Source organism: Acartia tonsa, chromosome 9, assembly GCF_053477335.1.
Source record: "Acartia tonsa isolate MP-2025a chromosome 9, ASM5347733v1, whole genome shotgun sequence".
NCBI classification, from domain to species: Eukaryota; Metazoa; Arthropoda; class Copepoda; order Calanoida; family Acartiidae; genus Acartia; species Acartia tonsa.
Window position 1 is genome coordinate 28910446 of NC_137268.1, and position 24767 is coordinate 28935212.

General features: G+C 33.4%; 3 protein-coding genes across 3 annotated transcripts; all 3 read right to left on the bottom strand.

Annotated features, from left to right (window-relative positions):
* Positions 1-44: 44 nt before the first annotated feature.
* Positions 45-2379, bottom strand: Atg12 (Autophagy-related 12). Its single transcript, XM_080172513.1, has 6 exons — positions 2321-2379; positions 2193-2278; positions 1624-1750; positions 1287-1360; positions 687-818; positions 45-182 (listed from the first exon to the last, which is right to left on the bottom strand). The coding sequence occupies exons 2-6, from the start codon at positions 2238-2240 to the stop codon at positions 45-47; spliced, it is 519 nt and encodes a 172-aa protein (XP_080028639.1). The 5' UTR covers positions 2241-2278; positions 2321-2379.
* Positions 2364-18645, bottom strand: LOC145328709 (uncharacterized). Its single transcript, XM_080172510.1, has 19 exons — positions 18523-18645; positions 17840-17895; positions 17026-17252; positions 14026-14107; positions 13286-13381; positions 12676-12877; positions 11615-12019; positions 10974-11110; positions 9847-9920; positions 9297-9368; positions 8843-8911; positions 8089-8177; positions 7499-7656; positions 6758-6994; positions 6102-6302; positions 5661-5793; positions 5232-5294; positions 4613-4800; positions 2364-4273 (listed from the first exon to the last, which is right to left on the bottom strand). Exons 1-19 carry the CDS (start codon positions 18602-18604, stop codon positions 4163-4165), a joined length of 2682 nt encoding a protein of 893 aa, XP_080028636.1. The 5' UTR covers positions 18605-18645; the 3' UTR covers positions 2364-4162.
* On the bottom strand, positions 18643-24240 carry LOC145328711 (pyruvate dehydrogenase E1 component subunit alpha, mitochondrial-like). The gene is made up of 9 exons (XM_080172512.1): positions 24085-24240; positions 22637-22706; positions 22197-22377; positions 21697-21990; positions 21304-21393; positions 20589-20689; positions 19971-20072; positions 19651-19768; positions 18643-19412 (listed from the first exon to the last, which is right to left on the bottom strand). Exons 1-9 carry the CDS (start codon positions 24167-24169, stop codon positions 19242-19244), a joined length of 1212 nt encoding a protein of 403 aa, XP_080028638.1. The 5' UTR covers positions 24170-24240; the 3' UTR covers positions 18643-19241.
* Between the last annotated feature and the right edge of the window lie 527 nt (positions 24241-24767).

Consider the following 24767-nt stretch of genomic DNA (forward strand, 5'->3'; position numbering starts at 1 on the left):
AAATTAAACTAATAAGTTTTCATAAATGGGGAGTGCTGGAATTATTATCCCCAAGCTTGACTTTTGGAGTAGTGGAGGACTAGATTTCCGTCAGATCCAAAGCATTCATACAGGTTCTGCACTGTTTGATCTGGGCTGGGAGCAAAGGCTTGGTTCACATACATAAAAAGGTTCTCTTTATCCTTAAAAAATAAAGTTATTAAGGGATAGGACAATGGAAGATATTTCAATGGGATTAATAGTAACTATACTAACATTAGTGATCTAAAGGGATAAGACGATGGCCGATAAATTGAGGTTAACCCCAATGATGATAAATAAAATTACCTCTTCTGTAGATTACAATTAATGGTTGAAACGTTTGGACAATTAATGAACCAAACAATCAAAATAAATAAAAAGTCTCCAAAACTGTTAAGCCAACAAATAAGAAAACGCCATTATAAAACTTTGGTGACTAGTGTAATAAACAGCCCTATATCCCATTCCCCTCCCTCCCTTCATACACTTCATACAGTAACATTTTTGTAAGTTTCTATTTAAACGATTAGCACATATTATAGTCTTAAGCAAAATGTAGGTGTGTAAATCAATCTTTCATAAAAATCTAACTTCGTCTTTGACGAATTAAACACTTGGTATTTGTTAACTGCGCTACTAAGAATATGTAAAGAATGAAAACTTACGTCTAGTTTAATATATCCTCTGACAAACTTGTTGATTTGTCCAATAGTTTTCTGTGGGTCTACAGCCCATTTTCTCTTCTTCATAATAGGAGCATCTCCAGTGGGCTGCAAGCGTACCTCGATCTTGGATAACTAAAACATATATAATGCAAAGTTTATCGAAACATGTGGTTAAATACAGGATATTTTATAGATTAACGTTTTTGGATTTGATTGTATATATGCTTTGCTTATGACATAGTTTCTAGTCGTCCTAGGAATCAATACTATAAAAATCATGTTATTAAGACGACTGTGTCACTAAATATAGTGTGAGAAAAACTAAAAACATCATCATGAGTTCGTGCACTTTTTAAATTCTGCCTTACTGTTTTAGGGTTCACTATACAAAGTTTGAAAGCTATATGAATCAGTTACAAGACTGGCCGTACTTTAATTGTCCAAAAATTTACCTTTTAACAGATTTTCATTAATATTCATCATTATTACTATGATAACATAGTTTTTATAAATCATTATTTTATTTGCTGGTGGTACAAGGCTTTTATGGATGTTGTCATCCTTGTTTTAACAAAGACAGATAATAAGATACCCACACACCTGCGGCTTGAAAGATCCCAGCCCTTTTTTGTCCGGCGTTTCTGAGTCAACACTTTCTTTATCAGTTTTTTCTTCTAAAAAATCGTTTGACATTTAGACATAATCACTGCATTTCTTCTAGAAACTAAAAATTGTCTTTACATAAATGGTAATAGTAGATGAAATGACTTGTCCTTTAATTGGGCGCAACTTTTGGCATTCTTAAAACAAAAAATCAGGTATAAAAGAAGAAAGTAAACTATTATAAAGCTAATAGAAACTTGTCTGTGTTTTCTGTCTTTATAGAATAAAATTCATCCATAGGTAAAAGATGTTCAAGCCTGAAGTCTGGACTTGCCTGTGTTTTCAGTCTTAGTAGAATCACTACTTTGAGAAGTAGTCTCTGTCTTGTTATTAGCAGATTCACTGCTCACAGAGGCATCGGTTTGGGAAGTGGTACTTTCACTGTTTGTCTCTTCTCCAACCTAAAATATGTTTTTTTAAAGAGAAAAAAGTAAATCAACTGAAATATGCCAAACATCACAGATAAAAGGTAGTTAGGTTAGGTTCTATTGGGTACAGGGTAGAACAGTGAAGGTTTATTCCCCGCAGGGTTTAGGTATGATGAACTTACCTTTTATTTTAAAATGGGGACAGGCCCTTTGATGTGACTGTCATGGTTGTTAAAAATCCAGTTTTTTTTATCAAAACCCATACCCAACCCGCCAAAAACCCGGGTTTTATTGATTTAACCCAATTTTTTTGTTGGTTTATTAGAAAAGTTAATGAAAATACTAAAAATAAACTGGGTTTGTATAACCCACAAAAATCCAGGGTTTAGGTTTTTGGGTTGGGTTTACAATTATGTTTCATGCTCCTACAACAATTGGAAAATATTGGTCTAGCTGCCTAGTGCAGAATAACTACCTTACTAATGGTCTCCTCTTGTGTTTGTGTTTCTCCCTCTCCGGACATTTTCCACGCATTACCAACACATCTAGCCTACACCCCACCTCTGGATGTAAGTGTGTGTGTGTTTATAGCTTACACCCTACCTCTGTATGTGTGTGCGTGTGTGTGTACCCTACACCCCAACTCTCTGCAAATTATTATTTATTCATTAAGTGCTCAGATATCACAGATTTGATTTACATACAGTAATAAACAATATACATACATCTAAAGTGTTGAGTAGCTGCGCTACTATAATTTTTGGGAACAATGATAAAAGTTTTAGAACAGAACAGATTAAAATTTAAATACAAGGTAAAACAGAATATTGAATTAAATGAGAGATAAATGGCGGCAAATTCGGTTACTTAACTACTAAAAAACACAAAACTTATTTTTAGACTTTAACCGAACTTTCAACACTTATTTTAAGCTTGTCAAATTTTTAGTAGGGAAAAGCTAATTAAATCTCTTTCTATCCCGTTCTAAAATTTAAACTTAACACTGTCCCAGGAGATTAAATTAGATTCAGATGTCTTGTGGTACATATATAATATAGAGGTTTATGAAATATTTAGAGTAACAAATTAAATAATATTGAAGGGGTGCTTCAATATAACTAGTCTTTAAACCCTTTCCCTTTTATCCTATTCGAACTCCATTAATTTGCCTCCTAATGCGCATGTATAATTACCACCCCTCCCTTTCTTTTTTAGTCCTACCTTTCCTGAGATTACATAACTGTCCTTGACCTTTAAACTAATTTTTGTTAATTTTGAAAATTGTCCTTTTTTTTAAAAAAAAAAAGGAATACCTAGTTCGTTATTTTAAATATTCTAAGCCTCAAATTTTTTTACACTATATTACAAAGTTAGGAATATGAAAATTTTCAGAAGCTTCAATATAATGCATACAAAAAAATTTCTATAATGAAAATGTCACATAATTTTTTAGTATATATACAATATATGATTATGAACATTGATCCACAATAAATCATCCAAATAATAATATGCTTTGCAGCATATAATGATAAAGAATGATTTTTTAATTAATGCCAATTTAAATGTTTACATGTCTAAAAACAAGGATGACAACATCCATAAAAGCGAAGCACTGAAACGGTAGGACAAACGGACATTAACACTTGTATGGTATCTGAACTGAATAATCAGAATTTAAAAGTATTAGAGTCGAAGCAAAATTGTAAGTAAATTTGTTGAAAAAACTGCTTGAAGCAGGATAATGTTTATGGACATACTTACATTTTTGGACTTGATTATAGAGTTGCTTCGCTTATAATATTGTTCGTTGTTGTCCCAGGAATCAATATACCAAAAATCAGATCAAACGGATAATTAGAACACTTGAAAATTTGTTGTTAAAAAAGTAGAAAAATCAACATTTTTAAAATGGACGTACGGACATTCTGGTAATGATTATAGAGTTGCTACGCTTTCTAAATCGTGCTCAACTATTACAGGAATCATCATGCAAAGTTTGAAATCGATAGGACAATTCTAACATGCCTAAATTAACGAATAAAAGCTATCTATCTCGGACGGACGGACGTACGGACGGACGGACGGACGTACGGACGGACGGACGGACCGACCCTAATTATAGAAAAGCTTCGCTTTTAAAAATGTTATAATGTAGGTATGTAAAATAGTTTTTAAAACTGGAAAGTTTTAGCTTAAAAAAACCATAATATTAGGGGGGAGGGAAGGGACATTGGACTGTAAATTACACTTGTGCCCAAAGTTTAATAACCATCATTTATTCTATATTGGCTTAACAAAACTTTGGGTACTTCAAATTAATTTTCATATGTTCGTTGCATATCTACAAAAAAAAAAGATAATTTTGTTTAACATAATTGGGGATTAATATAAATTTAACGTCCATTGTCTTATCCCTTATGATCCCTGGTGGTTAATCATAATCTAAGCTGAGAAAACATGATTAATATTGAGTGATGGTGGAGAAGCTCCTGAGAGCATATAGTCTGAGACACGTGGCTTCACAGGCTGCGGCACTCCAACTGGTCTCCCAGTTTCCTGATTACGGTGCTTATCATATTTTACCGCCCCAATATTAAATTAGGTATATTTCAGGGAGTGAGGAAACAATGGCTTGTTTATTACAATTGTCTCCAAAGTTGTATAATAACGTTTTCTTGTTCGTTGGCTTAACAACTTTGGGGACTTTTTTTGAATTTTGATTGGTTGGTTAATGTAGTTGAGTGTAAAAACGTTTTACCACTAGTTTTTATCTACAGAATGGGTAATTTTGGTATCATCATTGGGGGTGTACATCAATTTATCGGCCATTGTCTTATCCCTTTAGATCCCTGGGCTACACTGCTTGACGAGGAAAAATTTAATAAGCACACGTTCCTGTTCTAAAACCTGCTGTGGCGGGCTACCATTACTATGTTGATGTTGAGGGTCTATATCATCACCATCATAGTGGTGGACAACTTCTTTACCAACAGCAGGAACATGGAGCTGGTGCACAACAACAGGACCGTGAACAACTGCTGTTGGCAGGTGACGATCCTCAAGACTTGAATGTATTTTCCCTGAAAAAAAATCATTATTTTCATTTTTATAAATAGTTAAATGTATGTATAAATTTTGTACAGCCATACAAATAAGAAACAAATGATTTACTGCAGGGATCTTAAGGGATTGAAAAGACAATGGACGAAAGATTAATACATATTAGATATCCCTAATTATGATAAACAAAATTACACATTCTGTAGACTAAAAATATTGTTTGATGGTTGGGACACTGCTAGTGTGGAACAAATTAAAATTCAATAGTACCTAATTTTTTTGCCAAGAAATAAGATAATGTGGTTATAAAACTAAGGGTACCAGTGTAATCTACAATCCAATGTCTTCTCATTAACTGAGTTACTGTCTTTTTCTCTCTTAATGTTGGCAGACTGTCTGAATGACAAACTAAGAATGTGATTGAATCGTCCCAGCATATCAAAATGTTGACCTGTGCTAGAAGTACTGTTTAACCGCTGCCTGGGTACATGGTGTTTACCATACTCGTAATGATCTACAAAATAAAATAAAAATATGATCATTAAATCAATATTTCTGTAAAACTTAATTTAAATCGAAGTTAAATCTTTATCTAAAAAATAATTTTCTGTACATACCCATATAAATTCTTGTCTTTAGCTTTAACATCCAATAAAAATACTTCCAATCCCTATAATGTCTCAGAACAAAAGGTGCTGTCCCACAAAGCGCCAGCCGAGTAATGAATCCCCCTACCCATTTTTAAAATAAGGGAGGGAGGATGTTTTTCCATAATTTCTGTGGAGCTTCCCAGTACCCATAATAACCTACCTGGCCTGAAGTAATAAATTAACATGAAACATAAACAAGGGCACTTGAGGAAAAACGCGAAATAGTTTACCTGCATTAAAAGGATCCAAATCATCCAGATCGTTGAGTGTAACCTTTTTCAGCTGTTGATTATGGTCTGGCAGTACAACCTGGTGGAAATTACCAGTCTGCTGGTCAATATTACCACCTTTCAGCTGATGTACCTAATTAATGAGAATTGGATTATTCCCTGAAATATCAGGGATAAGGCCTTGGATAATAAATCCAAGGAGGGGGAAAAAAATGGAAAAAAGGTTTTCACTACTTTTTATTTCATCACTTTCCTATCCTTCTACATATCCCCCTCCCCCTTTAGCAGGAGATCCATGTAGAATATATACCCCTGTTAAAAGCTTAAAAACTTTTGGTATTAGTATAATCAATGTCCCCTCTTTCTCTTTCTGATTAGATTATTATAAGTTTTCAAACTAATTCTCTTCTAACGTTCTAAAATTTTCTAAAAAATGTTTACCTGTACATCAGCAACGGGCAAATGCTGAACAACCTGGCCCTGGCGGTCATTCGAGGAAGTGAGTCGGGGCAGTTGTTGCAGTGTGATGTGTGAGTGGGTGTACTGCTGTTGACCAGCCAAGTTTTGGTGGGGTTGTTGTAGGTCTTGAGTAGATACTGCAGGGGCCAGGTATTCGTCAGGTCCAATGTTTTCATGCGTCACCTGTGTTAAGACATACTTATAAATGGAAAGCTTTTAAAGATCTTTGTTCCAGCTTACGATAGGAATAGAAAAATTATGTAAAATAAACTTTAAATTTGGCTGGTGAAAAATTACAAGGTAACTTGTTTTTCTTCAATGATTCTGTATGTAAAAACATTTTCATTAAAAGAAATAAACATTTTTAAATGATTGAAAAGTGGACACAAATAATACTTTTTCTTTGAATGGCCAATAAATCATGCATTATATCAATATAAATAAGTTTTAGATTTCGATAACTATTGGACCGTTGAGTTATACACTTTATACAAGCTTTACATAAGTTCCGATAGTTTTAAACTTTTAAATTTAAAGAATTAAGTCTTTGTATAGTTTAGGCTATTTTATTTTTACTAGCCATTCGCATGCAGAGCTCGTGAGGCACCGCCGCTAGTAATAAACACAAATATGCTTACCTGAATATTTTGATATTGTAATTGCTGGGCTGATAGCTTGAACAGAGTAGAAACTTCATACTGAGTGGCGTCATTTGTAACATTTCCACCACCATACACAATAGTATTATCAGTGGGCATATGATCTTCAGCAGTGGTAACTATCACTGTTTGTATTTCTTCTGTACTTAGCAGTCTTCCATTGTCGTTGGAATTAGAATTATCATGGTGGGTATCCACTAGTGATGCTGTGCTAACCTAAAACAAGAAAAATAAATAGGTATTAAGTACCTAGCTGGTAATTTATGATAGAGGTAGTTTAGTAGGTACTTCACTAGAATTAAATACATGGAAACTTATTGGATCATTTTTATACAGAGTATATAATCTTCTATAACTCCACTGGTCGTCGGTAGTGCTCAGAACATAAATTTTCTTCTCTGCTATTTAAGACAAAAGGCTGATTTTTATTACTAATCTATAATAACTTATTCGTCGGCCTATCGATACTTTTCTGGAAAACATTGAATTTTATGCAAAATACATATTTATTCTCAAATGTTATCAAAGATAGACGTCGAAAATTTTAAGTGAAGATTCATGTGAACACTGGGCATTTCCTCTATGATTCCCTCTGCTATGCTTCATTGTGCTTTCATCAGATTGGCTGTTATTCCCGCTTATTTTATTATCTTCGCAATCGCTACTTAACTTTACTACCCATGGATGTTATCATCCTTGTTGTTATCCTAACTTACTGACCTGTACTTGATGTGAAGTGGTAGGAATATGTTGTTCTTGTACAATATGATGTGTCTGGGAGTCTGTGTGGATAAAATGTTGCTCGCTGTGCAGGTCAGCTGTAGAGAATGTGTCCATGTTGAAATCTTTGTCCTCCAGAATGTGGTCAAGACTGAAGCCTAAAAATATCATTTTTATCAATATAGGGAGAGAGAAACTATTTTGCTCCTGACTTTTCCCAAATCAAAAAAACGATTTGTTTTGCATATTAACTTCAGAGATTACAATTCAACTACAACTAGCAGCGTCGCCCTTAGAGAACTTAGTTCTAATTTTTTTTTTTTTTTTGGGGGGGGGGAGGAACATTTTTCTAAAGGCTATTTCTCTTGGAAGGATAAAGTTGCCCTCCCCTAAAATGGTTAAAAATCTTCCGTGGCCCTTAAAGAAACTTTATTGTAAAGGAGAAACGAAACGGTCAAGCAGTTAACGGGATCCTTTGTAGACATTCTTTTACTTTAATTTGTAACTTGTAGGTAATCATAAACTTCATTAAAATGTCAAGAAATCTTTCAACATTAGAAAAGAAATCTTCTAAAACTAAATCCTCTTACCTTCAACAGTTTCCAGATTGACAAGATTAAAGAATTGTGGAATTTTGAAGGGAACTTTGCTGTTCGGTGCTGTCATTGTCTTCTGAGATCTAAAAAATATAACAGTAAAAATTAAAAATCCTAAGTTTTATTTACGAAAAGAGGTGTCTTATCGTTCACATCCCGAAAATATTCAAGTATATACAACACTCAAAGAGAGGGGACAATGGGTTGTTTATTACACTAGTCGCCAATGTTGTATAATAACATTTTCTTACTGGTTGAGTTAACAACTTTGTTGACTTTTATCGAGTTTTGGCTCATAAAGATGAGTGTCTAAACATTTCAACCACTAATATAAATCTACAGAAGGTGTAATCTTGTGCATCATCATTGGGATTGAACATGAATTTATCAGTCATATTGTCTTATTCCTTTAGTTACTTCAAATACACTACTCATTTTACTAAATGAGTTGAAAGCGCCAATTCCATATAAACAAAAACTGCCATACTAGGGATAAATCTTAAATATGATAAGAAAAACTTTTGGTGGATCTCAAAAGCACCAAATATTTCCAGTCTAATTATAACTGTTTCTCACACTATACTCAGACAATATAAACTTGAAGTTCAGATATTATATATCCTATTCCAGATCATTTTTTTTCTTCAAAAAACTACCTAACTACTCTATTTCTAACTTTGGTTGTCTGTCTGTCTACACGGATATGTGAATATATCAGCTGCTTCTAACCCTTTAAATATTGACTTACTTTGTACTTGCTTCATAAACACTAGTTACTGTTTCCAAAGCTTCTGTACCGTGTACTGACAGTACATGCCTAAATAATATACATATCTTCGACGTCTTTGTATTAATTCAAATGCAATATTAGAAGATAGTTAGGTATAAAGATACCATAAAAAAAGAAAGAGAAAATGTGACAAATCATTGAACATCACTAAGATTTTTATAAAGATAAAAGTAAGTATTTATGTCTTTTCAAGCATCACCGATAGACTGACGGATAAAGTATATTAGGTATATACTGGATGCTTGAAATTATAGAGAATGAATCTTTACAAAAATTTCAGCAGTCTATCTAAAATAACGGCCGAGAAAATCCCTCTTCCCCATAACGCCCATAGCGTTACGGATGGACTGACAGCCTGGCGGACAGACAAAGTGAATTATAGAGTAGCTTTGCTTCTAATAGACATTCGCACCTGTCTAAATGTGAGGGCCTGGGTGTTGAATACTGACACAACTTACAATGAAACAAAATACGTCGTGGGTCCCTAAAATGAAAAAAAATTGGATAAAATTTTCTTCTCAACTTTATCATTTTAGATGCTTTTATGGTCAAGATATATGCTTATATAAAAGTAACGGGATGTCCGTCTGTATGAATTAGGATCGATCTTGTTAACTGCTTGACCCATATGGTTCTCCTTTACAATAGAGTAGGAAACCTTGAGTGGGGGAGGGTTACACAAGATAAATCGCCCATTGAATAAAAAATAGACCTCTTACACCCCCCTCCCGCCTAAAGTCTTATTGAACATCAGTATAAAACAACATTTTTAACAAGATCTTCGCATGTAATTCATAACTAAGCGTCTTTAATTCAAGGCCAATCACTTTATTAGCGCGATGTCTAAAAACATGAAATCTACAAACTCCAACCCAATAACTAACATATGTGCTTCACATTAACCTAAGAGAGTAATTTTCACTATAAGTATTAAGTAAACAAATGTAAAATATAATTCTTACTTTTCCGTAGGATGGTCGGCAAGATACTTTTTACAGTTCTTCATGTGTTGACTTAAATTGGGTTTTGAAGCAACCTGAAAAAATCAAAACATTACCTATAACAGGATAAATCTATATTGGTAAGATTTTTTAAAAATTCAGTGATGGCAATATTTTTCCATCTCATTCATACATTTAAGTAACATACACCAAATGTGATCATAATTTTTAAAGAGGACTATCCACGAACCAGAGCAAGTGATTCTAAGCATCTTCCAGCATTGACTCATAGTATTTTTTTAGTGAATATACTAGGTTTATGTTTAATATTTGCTTTATCGACTAAAAAGTTAGGTTTCACCATGGTTTTATATGAAAAAAACTTTGAAATGTAAATCAATTTTTAAAGCAATATCATCAAATGCTTTGTTGAGTTCAAAGGACAAAATAAAACAACACTGCAGAAAAGCGTTAAATGTTGTAAATTGCAAAAGTACATTAATTAAACTGTTTACAAGTTACCAACCCTTTATCTAAATATACATTTTTAATCACAATAATTTATATACTTATGTGTCAAAGCTTTTAAACAACAGTTTGAACTCATCAAAACATTTGATGATATTGCACCATACAATGCTTAACATTTCAAATTTTTTTCATATGATATAAAACCATGGTGAAACCTAACGTTTTAGTCGATAAAGCAAATATTAAACGTAAACCTAGTATATTTACTAAAAAAATACTATGGGTCAATGCTGGAAGATGCTTAGAATCACTTGCTCTTGTTCGTGGATAGTCCTCTTCATCTGGTAGGTAGTTTTTCTAAATCAGAAAAAGCAAAAAAAATAATACATAAAGTAGGTATAAAATATCTGATACATAAATACATATGTGTCTTGTTATCATATTGTACTAATTGAAAAAATATGAAAACTCCTGATTTATTTTTGCGCTTCGAGCCTTGGTTGAATGTCATTGGTTTTTCTAAAACCGTGCTTTTTTTCCATTTCACACTCAAAATATATGCTTTTAACCCCATCCTTCAAAGGAATTAAAAGGTATATCTTTGTTGAGGGACACGGACGGACAGTCATACCATAATTATATCGCAACCGTGCCATTTAAACTAATATTACAGTAACCTGTAATTGGCAGGCAGGGCAGGAGTATTTGATTTTCAGATGCACACTTTCAATATGCAGGGTAAGGTTACTTTTTCTGTTTGCTGAATATGAACAATATGTACAAGCGTGCTGCTTGCGTGGCCCACCTACTACACCTAAAAATAATATAAGATATTTTCAGTGGCACATAACAATTGTGGATATTTAAAAATTAAATAGGTACTAAATGAATTATATTATTCTATTTCATAACACAAAGGTAGTAAAAAAGATATATTTAATAGGTAGGTAGTCAATGATAATGTTAAAATAATACCAAAAAATCTGAAAATAAAGGATAGAAAGATACAAAATAGAGAATAAAATATGAAACTTTATTCATAGCGTGTTTTTTTTACTTTCCGTTTGTCTTATTTTGCTCATTTCTAAAATGAAATCTTTCTTTCGATGACACCCCTCGGCCCCCCCCCCCCTCCTTCTCTTCACAGGGGAGGGTGGGGAATGGAGAGGAAGTACGAAAACTATTCACCCCTGACAGTGATCGTATTGCCTTTCCGTGTGCATCTGAATTCTAACTTTAGAGAATCATGGCTACAAACAACAAAAACCATATTGCATTTCTCTGTATTCTTTATTTTAAATAAAAAAAAAGAACTTACCATCTCTATTAGATTGTCGACATTGCCCAGCGAGCAAAGATTGAAATTCATGATTCCTCAACTCTCTGTTGTCATAAAACCTTCTCTTACAATTAACACATTCAAAATTCTTTATCTTTTTGTGAACAATTTTAATATGCTGTTCAAGATTTGCAAATAATTTTCCGCAATCTGAACACTCACGTTTACGTGGCTTCACTGTGCCTTTAAGTTTTCTGCCGTTACTTTGTAAATTATCAACTTTCACAGAGTTTTCAAATTGTACTGCATCACTTTTCAAAGTTTGTTTTGTAGTTGTTGAAATTATGGTGCGATTTGCAGGGTTCGGAGATTTTTCGTATTGCTGTAATTCACTTGACACAACTCTTTTCATAGGAATGTTGCTTAGCGTATTTCCAATTTTTCCTAAAAAAGTTAAAATCTTTTCAACCTATTTAAAGTACCTAAAGTGGTAGAATCCTTTTCCGACAACGCCTCTTAAGGGACGTTTTGTCGATTTTTTACACTAGCTTTTGATAGGTTATTCTAGGATAGGTTATGTTAGGTTATGTGATTACCCCGCAGGGTTAGAGCCCTTCGTGAAAATACGTCGAAACGCCACTTAAGAGGCGCTGTCACGAAAGGAACTCTACCCAAATAAAGTTTTAAATGAAACAGGTATAATAAGGGTAACAACTCTTAATAAATTAAATATCATAAACCACTATGTATCAGTTCATATTAGGATATATATTTTTACTAGCGACTGCTCCGCTCCCCTAGTTTAATCAAAGGGGGGAATACTAATAGATTAGATAAATCATCCCAATAAATCAATAAAAATAGTTAACTTAAACCATCCGAGACCTATGCGAAAATTCCCAAAAATAGAGATACCAAACGGTTCAGTGCAGTGGTTAGTGAGATCTTGGTAGACATATAAAAATCTTACTACTTTTATATTAGGATAAAATTGGCTGTTGTAAATTGATAATGAATGTTTATAGCTTGTTATTGCTAATAATTTTTCTTTTTGTTTTAAAGGTCGTCTTGAAAAAATCTTCCAAAATGTTTAAACTTACCCGAAACTTGTGTTTGAGAAATAGTCCTGAGTGGTAATATTTCTTCATCAATGGCAAGATTAGAAGAAATATCTGCACCACTCTCCTCGCTCTCATGACTATACTGACGTGTAGTTTTCATACCAGGATGTAATTCATTCTCATGTTGTTCTTCTGTTTCGTGTTCAGATTGCTGCCTTGTGATCCCCATTAACCGTAGCTTCTACTCAACAATACATTCAGTAACTCAAGTAGTTCAACCTGGTTCAAAAAGTTTTTTAAAAAGTATTTGTCGGTCCAATCCAATAATTTTTCATTTTCTTATCTGCGAACAACCGTCTACAATTCGACGCGCACACAACCAACCCATTTATTGTCCTAACTGTGGATAAATATGAGTTGGCCTGTATTGGTCCAAGGCATTCCCACTAAACTAACTAGGTACGTATTTATGTCGCGAAACTGATATAGCAACAATAAAAAATTATTTTCAACGTCTTTAGTAAAGTATGATACAGTGTTTGGCCGAGATTAAAACCTACCACCACCCCGAGAACGAGCGGATGCCCATCGTGTTACGCTACAAAGTAGCGGGTCAACAAAATAAGTTTTTATTTATATAAATGCATTCCTCTTTGTCTAATTTTGATTTGGTAGTTGAGTGCTGTTTTCTGTAATGTTGGGGCAAATTACTAAAGCTCTTTAAACACAGTTCACAGGAAGACTTCTAAATTAAAGAATAATAGATTAGTTATTTATAGCCAGGAATAAGGTATAACCAACAAGCAAAATAAATCCAAAATAATATTTGGGGGGCAAACGGAGAGGTCGTCAATTTTACGATGTATGCCCCCCAACGACAGCTGAAAAACAAGTATAGGTTTCGTGATTTTTTCCCGTATTAATTTCGTTATTGGTATGAGCTGATTTATAGCATCGTATTATAAACAGCTTTCCGCAGATATAAAAATGTACAATTATAAGATTAAAACCAGTTTTGTTAAACAGAGATTCGGCACGAGCTAACTAAACTGGTTTTAATATTATGCTTGTACAATTACATTTTTATATTCGTAGAAAACTGTATATATAATTTGATACGGTACATAATTTTTCAGTGTGGCTGAGAACTGGTTCTCATACACCGGTTTCGAAGCCACACTAGAAAAAATTTATTTTGAATTTAAGCAGCTTTTCTATTACTAAGAAAATCAAACAAAGCACAAAACACTCATGCAGTCGATATTACTTAAATTATTGTTTCCTTTTATTCCATTAGCCACTTCATCTCTAGCCTCTAAAAAGGAATTGGACCAAAAAGAGGTTGGGGTTGCTGACCCCCTTCTGTTTTTAAATATAAAAATTACAAACCTCTTTAAGATGAACAGTTTTAACATGTTTGTCAATGTTACTTTTCTTGTTTGTCTTGTAATTACAAATGCCACATTGATACCTAAATAAAAGTTAAAAAAATAGTAAAACTACTTAGAAGTAAAAAAGGACATAAAAATTGCATAAAACCATCCCAAGGCGTTAATCTAATATTGAAATAGCCCAAAATCATTTCGTAACCTAAGTAAAGCCTCCCTATAAAGGAGAACTAAAGGGGGGGGGGGGGTTTAATGCAACCATCTCGTAATCAGTGAGCAAATGCCACTCAGAATTCGAATTTCCATCTGATATTTTGCATGAATAATCCTTGGTAGGTCTATTTTCCCTTAATCGAACAAAAAGTTGGAAAAGTAACGGCTAACGGCTGGCGGCTCAGCAGTTTTGCCATTTTTTGGATATCTATAATACAAATTAGTCACGAAACCTCTCTCCACATAATACTCGTTGCCACCCCAAAACACTATTAAACGGTTCTAGACGGTAGCTGTTGGTACTAGAAGTTTCTAAAATGGTTATTGCTATCATTTAACATGAATTAAACCAAAAAAATATTTTATAAAGTTGATTCCTACGTAATTGATGAAGGATTTACCCTAAAAATAGGCAAAATACGGCTAAACGGCTGAGCCGCCAGCCGTTACTTTTCCAACTTTTTGTTCGATTTAGGGAAAATAGACCTATCAAGGATTACTCATGCAAAAGTTTAGATCGAAATTCGAATTCTAAGTGCCATTTGTCACTGATTACGAGATGGTTGCATTAAAAAACCCCCCCCTTAGTTTAGTAGTTGTGGAAATCTTAATTTTCATATTTATTTTATGATCTTAGGTTAACTTTCTACAATAAAACTATAAGGAGGTATAAAAAAGACATTTCCCTTCAAAATGTCTTGTAAAGCACCAAACCCCCTCCCGCAGGCATTGAAGAAAAACTGCACTCATAAATTTTAAAAAATAAGGGAAGGGGGTTCAGTGCTCGAAAGCAGTTTGTGGTAAAGCACCAAAACAGAAATTGGACTTTATTGTAATTTTTTGATAAGTGCCTAATATTATATTAACTTCCAAGTATTTTTCTAGTATTAAATCGAAACGGATTAATAACCGATACGGAAAAAATTATGTCTAGCATCGTAATATTTCCAGGGTGGCCACAGACTTTTTTTCAAAATAGCATAAAATAGTATGCAAAAAAAAGTAAATAGTATGCAATAGTATGTAAAATTTTTAAAAATAGTATGCAAATTTTTTAAAAATAGTATGAAATAGTATGCATTTTAAACAAAATAGTATGAAATAGCAAGCATTTAAAACACTATAGGGCCTTAAAATGTTGGTTAGCTATCAGTAATTTGAAATGTCCGTCTGTCCGTATGTCTTAGTTTGGGGGAAACGTGATTTTCTCGGCTCCTATAAAAGATAAAAGGCTAAAATTTTTAGACAACATTCCCATTATTAAGGAGCACAATTAACTATAAAACATCAATGGCTATTTCTATATTTTTCACATTTTTCCTCCTATCTTTGGTGTTTATGGTCCGGTTTTAAAAATTTTTGTAGTTAAATATATCAAAATTAAATTTCCCGTTGGTTTAAGCATCCAGTGTGTAATTTACTTTGACCGTCAGTCTGTTAGTCATAGTACTGAAATATAAATATTAAGAAATTAAAAACAAATGTTGAAAAGGTTTCGTGATTTATGATTAGAAAGTACGTAGCATTTTTAACATTTTTCATATAGACAGTAGCTGCGCTATTTCAAGTTGTGTATGTTTAATTTATACTTTTTACGTCAATATATTGTCGCGACAGGTTATGTTCAGTGTCAGTATATTGTTTACCTTTACTACAGCTGGGAGTTTTTTTAAGTGCTGCTTTTCTATAAATAGGTTCTCATGTATGTCCGTCCGTACGTAACGGATAGCTCTTGACGATAATTTAGGTATGTTAAAGTTGTCCTATTGTTTTCAAACTGCATTATATGATGTCCGAAACCGTTAGATACTTTATAATTATTGTCAGTATGATTTAATTATGATTCAAAGGAAGATTAGACACAATTTTATGAACGATTATTTTTAGTTAAATTTTTATCCTATAATATAAGTAGTAGGTAAGTTTGTTTTTCTAAAGCCAAAAGTATGTTGGTCCTAATCGGTTATACTTTTCAGCTAAGCTCATAAAACACTTGGTTGGTTTTAAGCTATTTTCCTGAGGCGAGGGGCGAAGCAACAAGTGTTATGTAATTGATGAATCAACCCTATCATCTAATTGCAAAAGGGGGGGGGGGGGGAGAAATGTGGTGACTCGTCACACGTGACACGACATACCAGCAATTTTATTTTGGGTGCTACTCCCTTAGTTTTAGAGATAATTGGGTGAAATCTTTTTGGTTGTGTCACTAATTACCCCAAGTTTTGGTATCTTTCAAAAAAAAAAATCTTTACATTGAATGTAGAAATACCAATAACTTTCAATAAAGGTACAACAATCTGAACTGAAAGACTACTTTCTTCTGGAAACATTTCTAAAAAAAAATTGAAAACAAAGTAGCGATTTTGCCGTATTTTCACAGTAGCATTTGATAGGTTATTTTAGGTTAGGTAAGTGTTAATGATTGCCCCGCAGGGTTAGAGCCCCCCGCAGGGACTAGAAATAGGATAAAAGATACTGTGAAAATGCGATGAAACCTGCTACTTGGCTTTCTTTTCATGATCAAAAAAATCAGTTTGTTTTAGTTACCTAAAAATTGAAGATTTATCTGAAATCCAAAGAAATAGTGGAAATAGTATGCAATTTTGGACAATAGTGGAAATAGCATATTTTTTTGGAATAGTTTGCATAGTATGCAAAAATAGTGGAAATAGTATGTTTGTGGCCAGCCTGTATTTCCATTTTTCTACAAATAAAAAACTGGTTTTTCATCTTGAATTTTATATCAGCGGAAAGATGTTTATAATACGATGCGAGAAATATCTATTACCTTTCTGGTACAGAGGGTAAATGACTCCTATCCATCTCCGAGCTATTAACAAGAACAATGTTTTCGTATAAATTTCCAGAATTTTCTGCATCGTTCGAGTTTTCCATGCACTCCGTGGAGCTGGCACTTTCCTCTGTGCTACTGAATCTCTCATACATTGGCACATTTTCTATGTTGGGTGCATTTGGTGGTGTTTGTCTCTGCTGGGGGGTTATTGCAACTGGAGCCTGAAAAATCATTATATTACAGGGATCTAAGGGATAAGAGAATATACAAATAACTCCCATTTTTGGTAAACCAAAGTAGTATTAGCTTCAGTATAATGTCCCTTCCATATAATTGTTTATGAATCGGAGAACCTTTTGTTATATATGTTAGGGGAATCTTTAAAATAAAATAGGAAGTGAATCTAACCAGGGATCTAATTCTAAAGGGATAAGAAAATGGATGATAAATTGATGTACAATACAATGATGATACACAATGTTACTCCATCTGTCTATTACAATTAATGGTTGAAATGTTAGGACACCTAACTGAATGAACTAAGTAGAACACCCCAACGTTGTTAAGCCAACGTATCAGAAAACGTTATCATAACACTTTGGGAACTAATGTAATAAATAGCCTAATGTCCCTCCCCCTCTAGAATCCAACATCATTGTCCAATTATTTAAACATACTGTTTTCATATAATAACGTGGTTATGTTAAAGACTCTAAAACCATGTTATAATATAGAGTACCTATGCTTTATAATATTAAACCTATCATTATTTATATATAGTGTTATTTACATTATGCATATAACTTACCCTTATTCTAATAATCTCAAGGGAGGAATTCATTTCTGTCTTAAAAATCATTTTTGTTTCCTGTTCAACACATTTTCATTAGTTCAGATTTTTACATAATTAATCGATTTGATAACTGTTGACTATAGTTTATATATTAGTGGGGAAAAAAATGGACGATAAATTGATGTACACCCCTAATTGAGACAAACATAATTACTCCTTCTGTAGATAAAATTTTGTTAGACCATGAAGAATTAATAGTATACCTACCCGTTTTTGAACAAACGAATGTGGTAACGTGCATTTTACTAGCTTACCAACATAATTTAGGGTCCAATATCTCATTCCTTTCTGTTTTTTTTTTATTAGGACATAACAAGTAATTGACTTAAAATGCTTGATTGATCAGCCATAGTTTCTTAGTGTTTGGACGTAAGTCGTAATGGAGCATGTTAAGAAACTTGTATAGCCAGCCACTAGGGCCAGTTCAAGCACATTATAATTTGGCCCGCTATCTCATGAGAGATATTCTAACTTTATATTTTACAAAACTAAAATCGAGAGATAAATAATTTAATATAAAATAAGAAATTCTGAAATACGGAGTTATAAACCTATTAACACGATTTATTAGTACAATTACGTAGTTCAGAAGCACAAGAGAAAGAAATCGTCAACAAACTATTTATTAATCTGAACTCTTTCCTGTCGGTTGCTGAGCAAATGGAGGGACTCCAGTAAACTGGAGGGATTGGAGGTCACCATTTTGGGCGATAACAACATTATAACAATCTATCTTTTAGGTAACATAATCATAATAATCTGAAAGAAAAAAAGATTCTAACATTAAAGCTCTAATATGTGAAATGAAAATATCTAAATAAATGGAATGAGATTATTAGGACTTTTTTCTATATAAAATAAACCATGTATTAATTTAAAACAAATAACATTAGTTAGGACTAGTTGCATTATTATTTAAAACCAGTATTGTTGGATAACATGTACACTTATTAAATTGGACAATTTCCAACTTTTGTTTAAACGTTTTTAGAACAGGTTTGGGAAAAATCTAAAACCAACAGTAAAACAGAGATTTAGAACAAAAATTAAATAAGATTATTAGCAGGGGTGTATATTCCCCCTCCGAACCCTTAACCATTTTAAGGAAATAGAGAGGGATAGGTGAAAGAAAGTCAACTTGATTGGAAAATATACACCCCCGATGAAAAGGTAATTCTATACCCCTGTTCTAATGTTGATTTGGATCCCTAGATTTCTGAACCCTTGTCCCCTTATGGCAAGCAAGAAATGTCAGCTGTTCATATTTCTATAACCGGGATGTAATAATTTATTATTTAAAGTTTATTTATTTGTTGAATACTTTTAGATAATCTTTGGAAAGCATTCTTTTTCTTTTTTACAGATTAACAGCTGTTTGTGTCTTCTTGTGTTCCCATCTATCCCAAGGGTTGAGGCCGCGGATTTTTCCCTCCAGGTTATTTTCATAGATGTCGTAGTACAGTTCGTCAACAGCAAGTTCACCATCAGCCTTGGCCTTCTTAACATCGGCATCAACGTCCTTTCTTACCTAAAACAATTTGGTTTTGGTTCAAAGCAGATTTTAAGCTGGGCATTACAGAAATATTAAAGAAAAAGTTATTCCATCCCTTTATAAAGGAAAAGCCCCTAGAGGCTAAATAAAAAGACTTTTAAAAAAAAGTTAATTTATACCAATAAAAGCTTAAGTCCAAAACATCTACACGGCTCATCAATTGGTTCCCCTATGATGAAAAAGTGCTTGACAAAACTTGAAAAAAATTACATACCTGAGCCTCAATAGCCTTAAGTTCTGATAGTTCGGCCAAACCTGCGCCAACAATTCTGTCTCTGAAGCCAGTGATGGGATCTCTGGTCTGTCTCATCTCCTGCACCTCCTCACGAGTTCTGAAAAATAACAACATTAATGCAGACAATCAGACCATTCATCAACATCAATTGCTATAAATTCCAAAATACAAACCCAACAGAAGAATAAGTACCTAGTAAAAATTTAATCTAAATAAAATTGTGTATTATACCTGTAGCTGGTGCCAGGATCAGACATGGAGTGACCATGGTATCTGTTGGTAGAGATTATGAATTATACCTGTAGCTGGTGCCAGGATCAGACATGGAGTGACCATGGTATCTGTAGGTAGAGATTTCATATACAAGAGGTCCATTCTTCGGACAATAGTCAAGTGCAAATCTGTAGCAAGATTATCCGTTCAAATTAACATAACTATAGTTTTGCTCTAATAACTGAAACGATTAAGTTCGCCAATTTAAAATATCTTTAAATAGCTTCTAGGATGGTTTTAAGCTATTTTATTTTTGATTTAAGGATGGTTTTAAGGTATTTTTGGACTTCGCCCCCACCCCTTGAATACAAAGCCCCTAGAAGTTAGGGGCCTATCCACTATAGCTATGTATAAAAAAAAAATTGGCATTCTTGTTGTGTTATTCTTATAAATAAAATATACTTGATTTAGAAGAATAAGATTTATTGTGACAGGTTTCATTTGAAAATAATTTCTTCAAAAGAAATATTCATACCCCCACAAACATAAAACATAAATCAATCCAAATTAAGCTTATGTACTTTTGAATACCTATTTACGTAGTTTTAAATTTTTCTTTATACAATTCTAACTGAAATTAAAATCTGTGTCGTGTGTGAGAAATTCTCATAGATATCAAGATATGGATTTGAGTGGATGATTCCCTGGTAGCTTCTCTGACAGCCAGGATGTCCATACCATCAACGTGAATGCCAGGAATATAGTCACCACGCTTGTAGAAGTCGGTAGAAGCAGCGTGTCTCTCCTATTAATACATTATAATCTCATTTTTGCCTTTTTAGTAGCGAAGCTCATCTATAATTCACTTTGTCCCCTGAGGCAATGACGATTTTCTTGGCTTCTATTGCAGATAGGAGGTTAAATTTTTTGGTTGGGATTCCATGTATCGATGAGCTAAGCATCAAGTGTATAATTTACTTTGTCTTTTAGTCTGTCGGTCATGCGTAAAAGACATTGACAATATTTTTGTCAATATTTCAAAAAGGTTTCGTGATTTCTAAGAATTATTGCACATTTAACAACTGATCATCTTCTCTATAGTTCATATTGTTTGTATGTTCTTTGCTACTTATGGATGTTATCATCCTTGTTTATCTCCATCCCGAGTTATAAAATAAATGGCAACAGGAGTTACATTTGAAAGATAAAAGGGCACATAGGTAACATAGATATCTTAATGTATATAATATATCACGTAATAAAATAGAAATCAGATTTTTCAAATATTGTCCTTACAAATGTAGTAGGTATATACTAAAATGAAGGATATCTGAATTTAATTTAAAAGCATTACGTAGAATTATCCCTTTCCTCTGTCCATATTGTTCGAATTAGTTTTTAGATATAAAGTATGATTACCTGAGAAGTACCCATGCCATAATGGTTATTCTCGCAGATGAAAACAACTGGGAGGTCCCAAAGCTTGGCCAAGTTAAAGGCCTCAGCAACCTTGAAAATTAAATAAGATTGTTATAGGTAAAATAACCTGAATTATGCTTAAAGCAAAGATATTCAAAAGTAATATTTGTAATATTTTATTGCTTAGTAGGTAGTTAACTAAGTGTAGTGTATATTGCATATTTGTCCGAAAAATAGCAGATTAATACGAAAAGGATTCGGATTTTTATCTCTGGTTTATAAGTTTATGGTTTATAAACACAGTTGACTTGTCAAAGTATGAACTTATAAGTATAAAACTATGAACTTTTCTTATCTTTTTTGTTGTTAGAATCTGTTTTAATAAAAACCTACCTGTCCTTGGTTGGAGGCACCATCACCGTACAGGGCAAAGTTAACTCCACCATCTCCCTTGTACTTGTGAGCGAAAGCAATACCGGCACCCAGTGGCACTTGAGCGCCTACAATACCGTTGCCGCCATAGAAGTTCTTGGCGTACATGTGCATAGAGCCGCCTTTGCCTCGGACGCAGCCGCTCTTCTTGCCGGCCAGCTCGGCCAAGACACCAAGAACGGGCACACCCATGACATAGGTGAAGCCGTGGGCTCTGTAGGATGTAATTACACTGTCTTGTTCTCTCAGGGCAGCCTAAAGAAAAAGAAAATTATCACTGATTTTTTTATGTCGTACCGGTTCTTAACGAATAAAAAGGTGTTTGTCTCACAAGAGGAATATATGGTTTTAAAAGTTTCCGGATACAAAAAATAATCTTATGCCTCCACCTTCCCCAAAAGAGGCTGATTTAACAATATAAAAATATTTTTTAAAAATGGAAATTCCTTTACGAACTTTACCTTCATGCCTGAATAGATAGCCTCCTGGCCGGAGCACAGATGGCAAAATCCTCTGATAGCCTTCTCCTTGTAGAGGTTAGCTGCAGCTGTCTCCATCCTTCTGATGGTGACCATCTCGTGGTAGATCTTGAGAGCATCGTCTCTTGTGAGGCTTGTGCTTGTAGCTGGTCCATCTTCCAACCTTAACAGATGTGTATATTATAATATTTTTATCAATCAAGGTCTCGTGGAGAAGTAATTTAGCATAGAGCACGAAAAAGATGTTGCTATGAAAGACACTTGATAAAAAAATAAATATGGGCAAAATTCCTGCGCCTCTTAAACTGCACACTTTTTCGTGTGTTAAAGCCTCCAGAACGAAGAGCGAGCATTCAAAGGGATGATTGGTCTGTTTTATTGGCTTATTAAAGCTTACTCTCATGATGATAAATATCTCTCACCTGTGAAGCTTGTAAGGATGGTAATCAAAGGTAGCTTCCTGCACAGTTGACATGTCATTTTTCTGGTTGCCTAAACAATAAAATATTTCATTTAAATAGCCACTAAATGCATTTACAGGGATGTATATTCTGCAAAATTGACCCTGCTAAGGGGGGGGGGGGGCGGATAAAAGATATGTGGTTGGGGGACAAAAATGTAAAAATTAAGAGAACTGAAAATAAACTAATAGAATTTAGCAGGGGAAAAAAAATGAAACTTGTGTAGAATATATATCCCTGTGCATTTAATTACTAATTTTAATTTTAATAAACTGAATATTTTAACTGAGTAGGTAGTAAGTATTTATTTAAACAAAATAGCCGCATTAAAATAAATATAATGTCTCATACAAATAATAATACACTTTAACAATATATGAATAGGGTGCTTTTATCTTTTCGCAAATCAAAACAGGTTTTAGGAAAGTTGAACATCAAATTGCAGACCATTATGATCATAAATATAATGCATAAATTTCTCTTGTTGCCAACAGGGTTGTCTCGACCCTGTACACGATTACCGAACAGTTTAAATCGGGGGGGGGGGGGGGGGGCAGTGAAGGGCACTCACATTTCTTATGCTGATTTTCAGAGCAAGGGGGAATGATTTTTGTTTTGAGGAGTGACAATCCCCCTCTCTATAACTCCCCCCTCCCCTATGGTTCTAGAGACACATTTGAAAACTTGACTAAGTTTTCAGGACTAAAATAATTTAGAAAAAGGGTACAATTAATAAAGTATACATTCTTAGATTTGTCCTAAACCCATTTACGGCAGTTTAAAACAGTTTTGAGCCAATAGGCCGCCCTTTAACAAATCAAGTACCCTTAGTACGTTCCTGGTTACAAATTAAAACAAGTTATTATAAGAAGGTAGACAACAAAATAGCAGACCATTAACATCATAAATGTATCATGCATATATAGGCTTTATTATTATGTGAATTACACGTACTCATAAATTTCTCTTGTTGTTAACAGAAACAAGTAATTATAAGAAGGGTAGATCAACAAATGGTAGACCATTGAAACTCAGTTTTCTCTATGTCATCGGTTCAAAAACAATCGCACTGTGCTCAGAATGGACTTTTCATGTCATTTTTTTTCTCGAAAATTGGACTTATTAAAAAACTTCAGTAGATTTGAAAACAATATTTTATAATTTTTACATTAGTCATGAAAAGTTGACCCTGCACAATCAAAAAGTAGACTTGGCCAAAATTTTCATCTGAGCATAGTTTCACCTTCAATAAAGGCTTATGAATCTTAAAAAGGGGTAGTTTTAAATAATTATTGAAGGGGCCGGCTTATTAACAAACGATTTTAGAAAAAAACCTTATGTTTAATTATTCTGAGAAAAACTTCCATATATCTTTTCAATTAAAAGAAAGGAATGAATATTAAATCCACCTGAACCGCCGAAGAGTCCACCAAGGAAAGAAGAATTTCTGGAGTTGCTTGCTCTCACTAATCCGCGAACTCCTCTGACCAGCATCGTTAGTACGTTGCCACGCAAATCTGCAATTACCTATTTTGTTGGATTAGTAGATTTTAAAAACAGTAGGAAAAGTTTAAATTATGTAAATTGTAATATCCTTTATCTTTATGTCAATTGTAAGCGTTTAATAAAACATTGGCAAGGACAAAATAGAAGAACAAGACGGTACGTACGTTTTACAATTGGTGGTATCGACATGCTAGGCCTCAATAAAATAAGTAATCGAATGAGTTTATGGTAATTTAATATTTTACATGAATTGTCCCTTTTATGAACACTATTGGCTAAAAATTAGGGGTATTATAATTATGTTATCTAACTACGTCTTAGAATTCGGTTCAAGTTAATAGTTGAATAAAGCTTATGACATGGTCCCCAACAGTGATTGTAAGTTTAAATAAATAGAATAAAACGTAAAAATTTATAGAAAAATAATATAACTAGGGAACTATTAAATATAAATATATTATATACACTCTAACATTCGAAATTTTGAAATCATCTGATTATAAAAGAAAGACAAGCGTAACTTTTTTTCAGCAAGCAGACATTTTTTATTTAATATATTACATAAAATAATTCTTCCTATTTAATT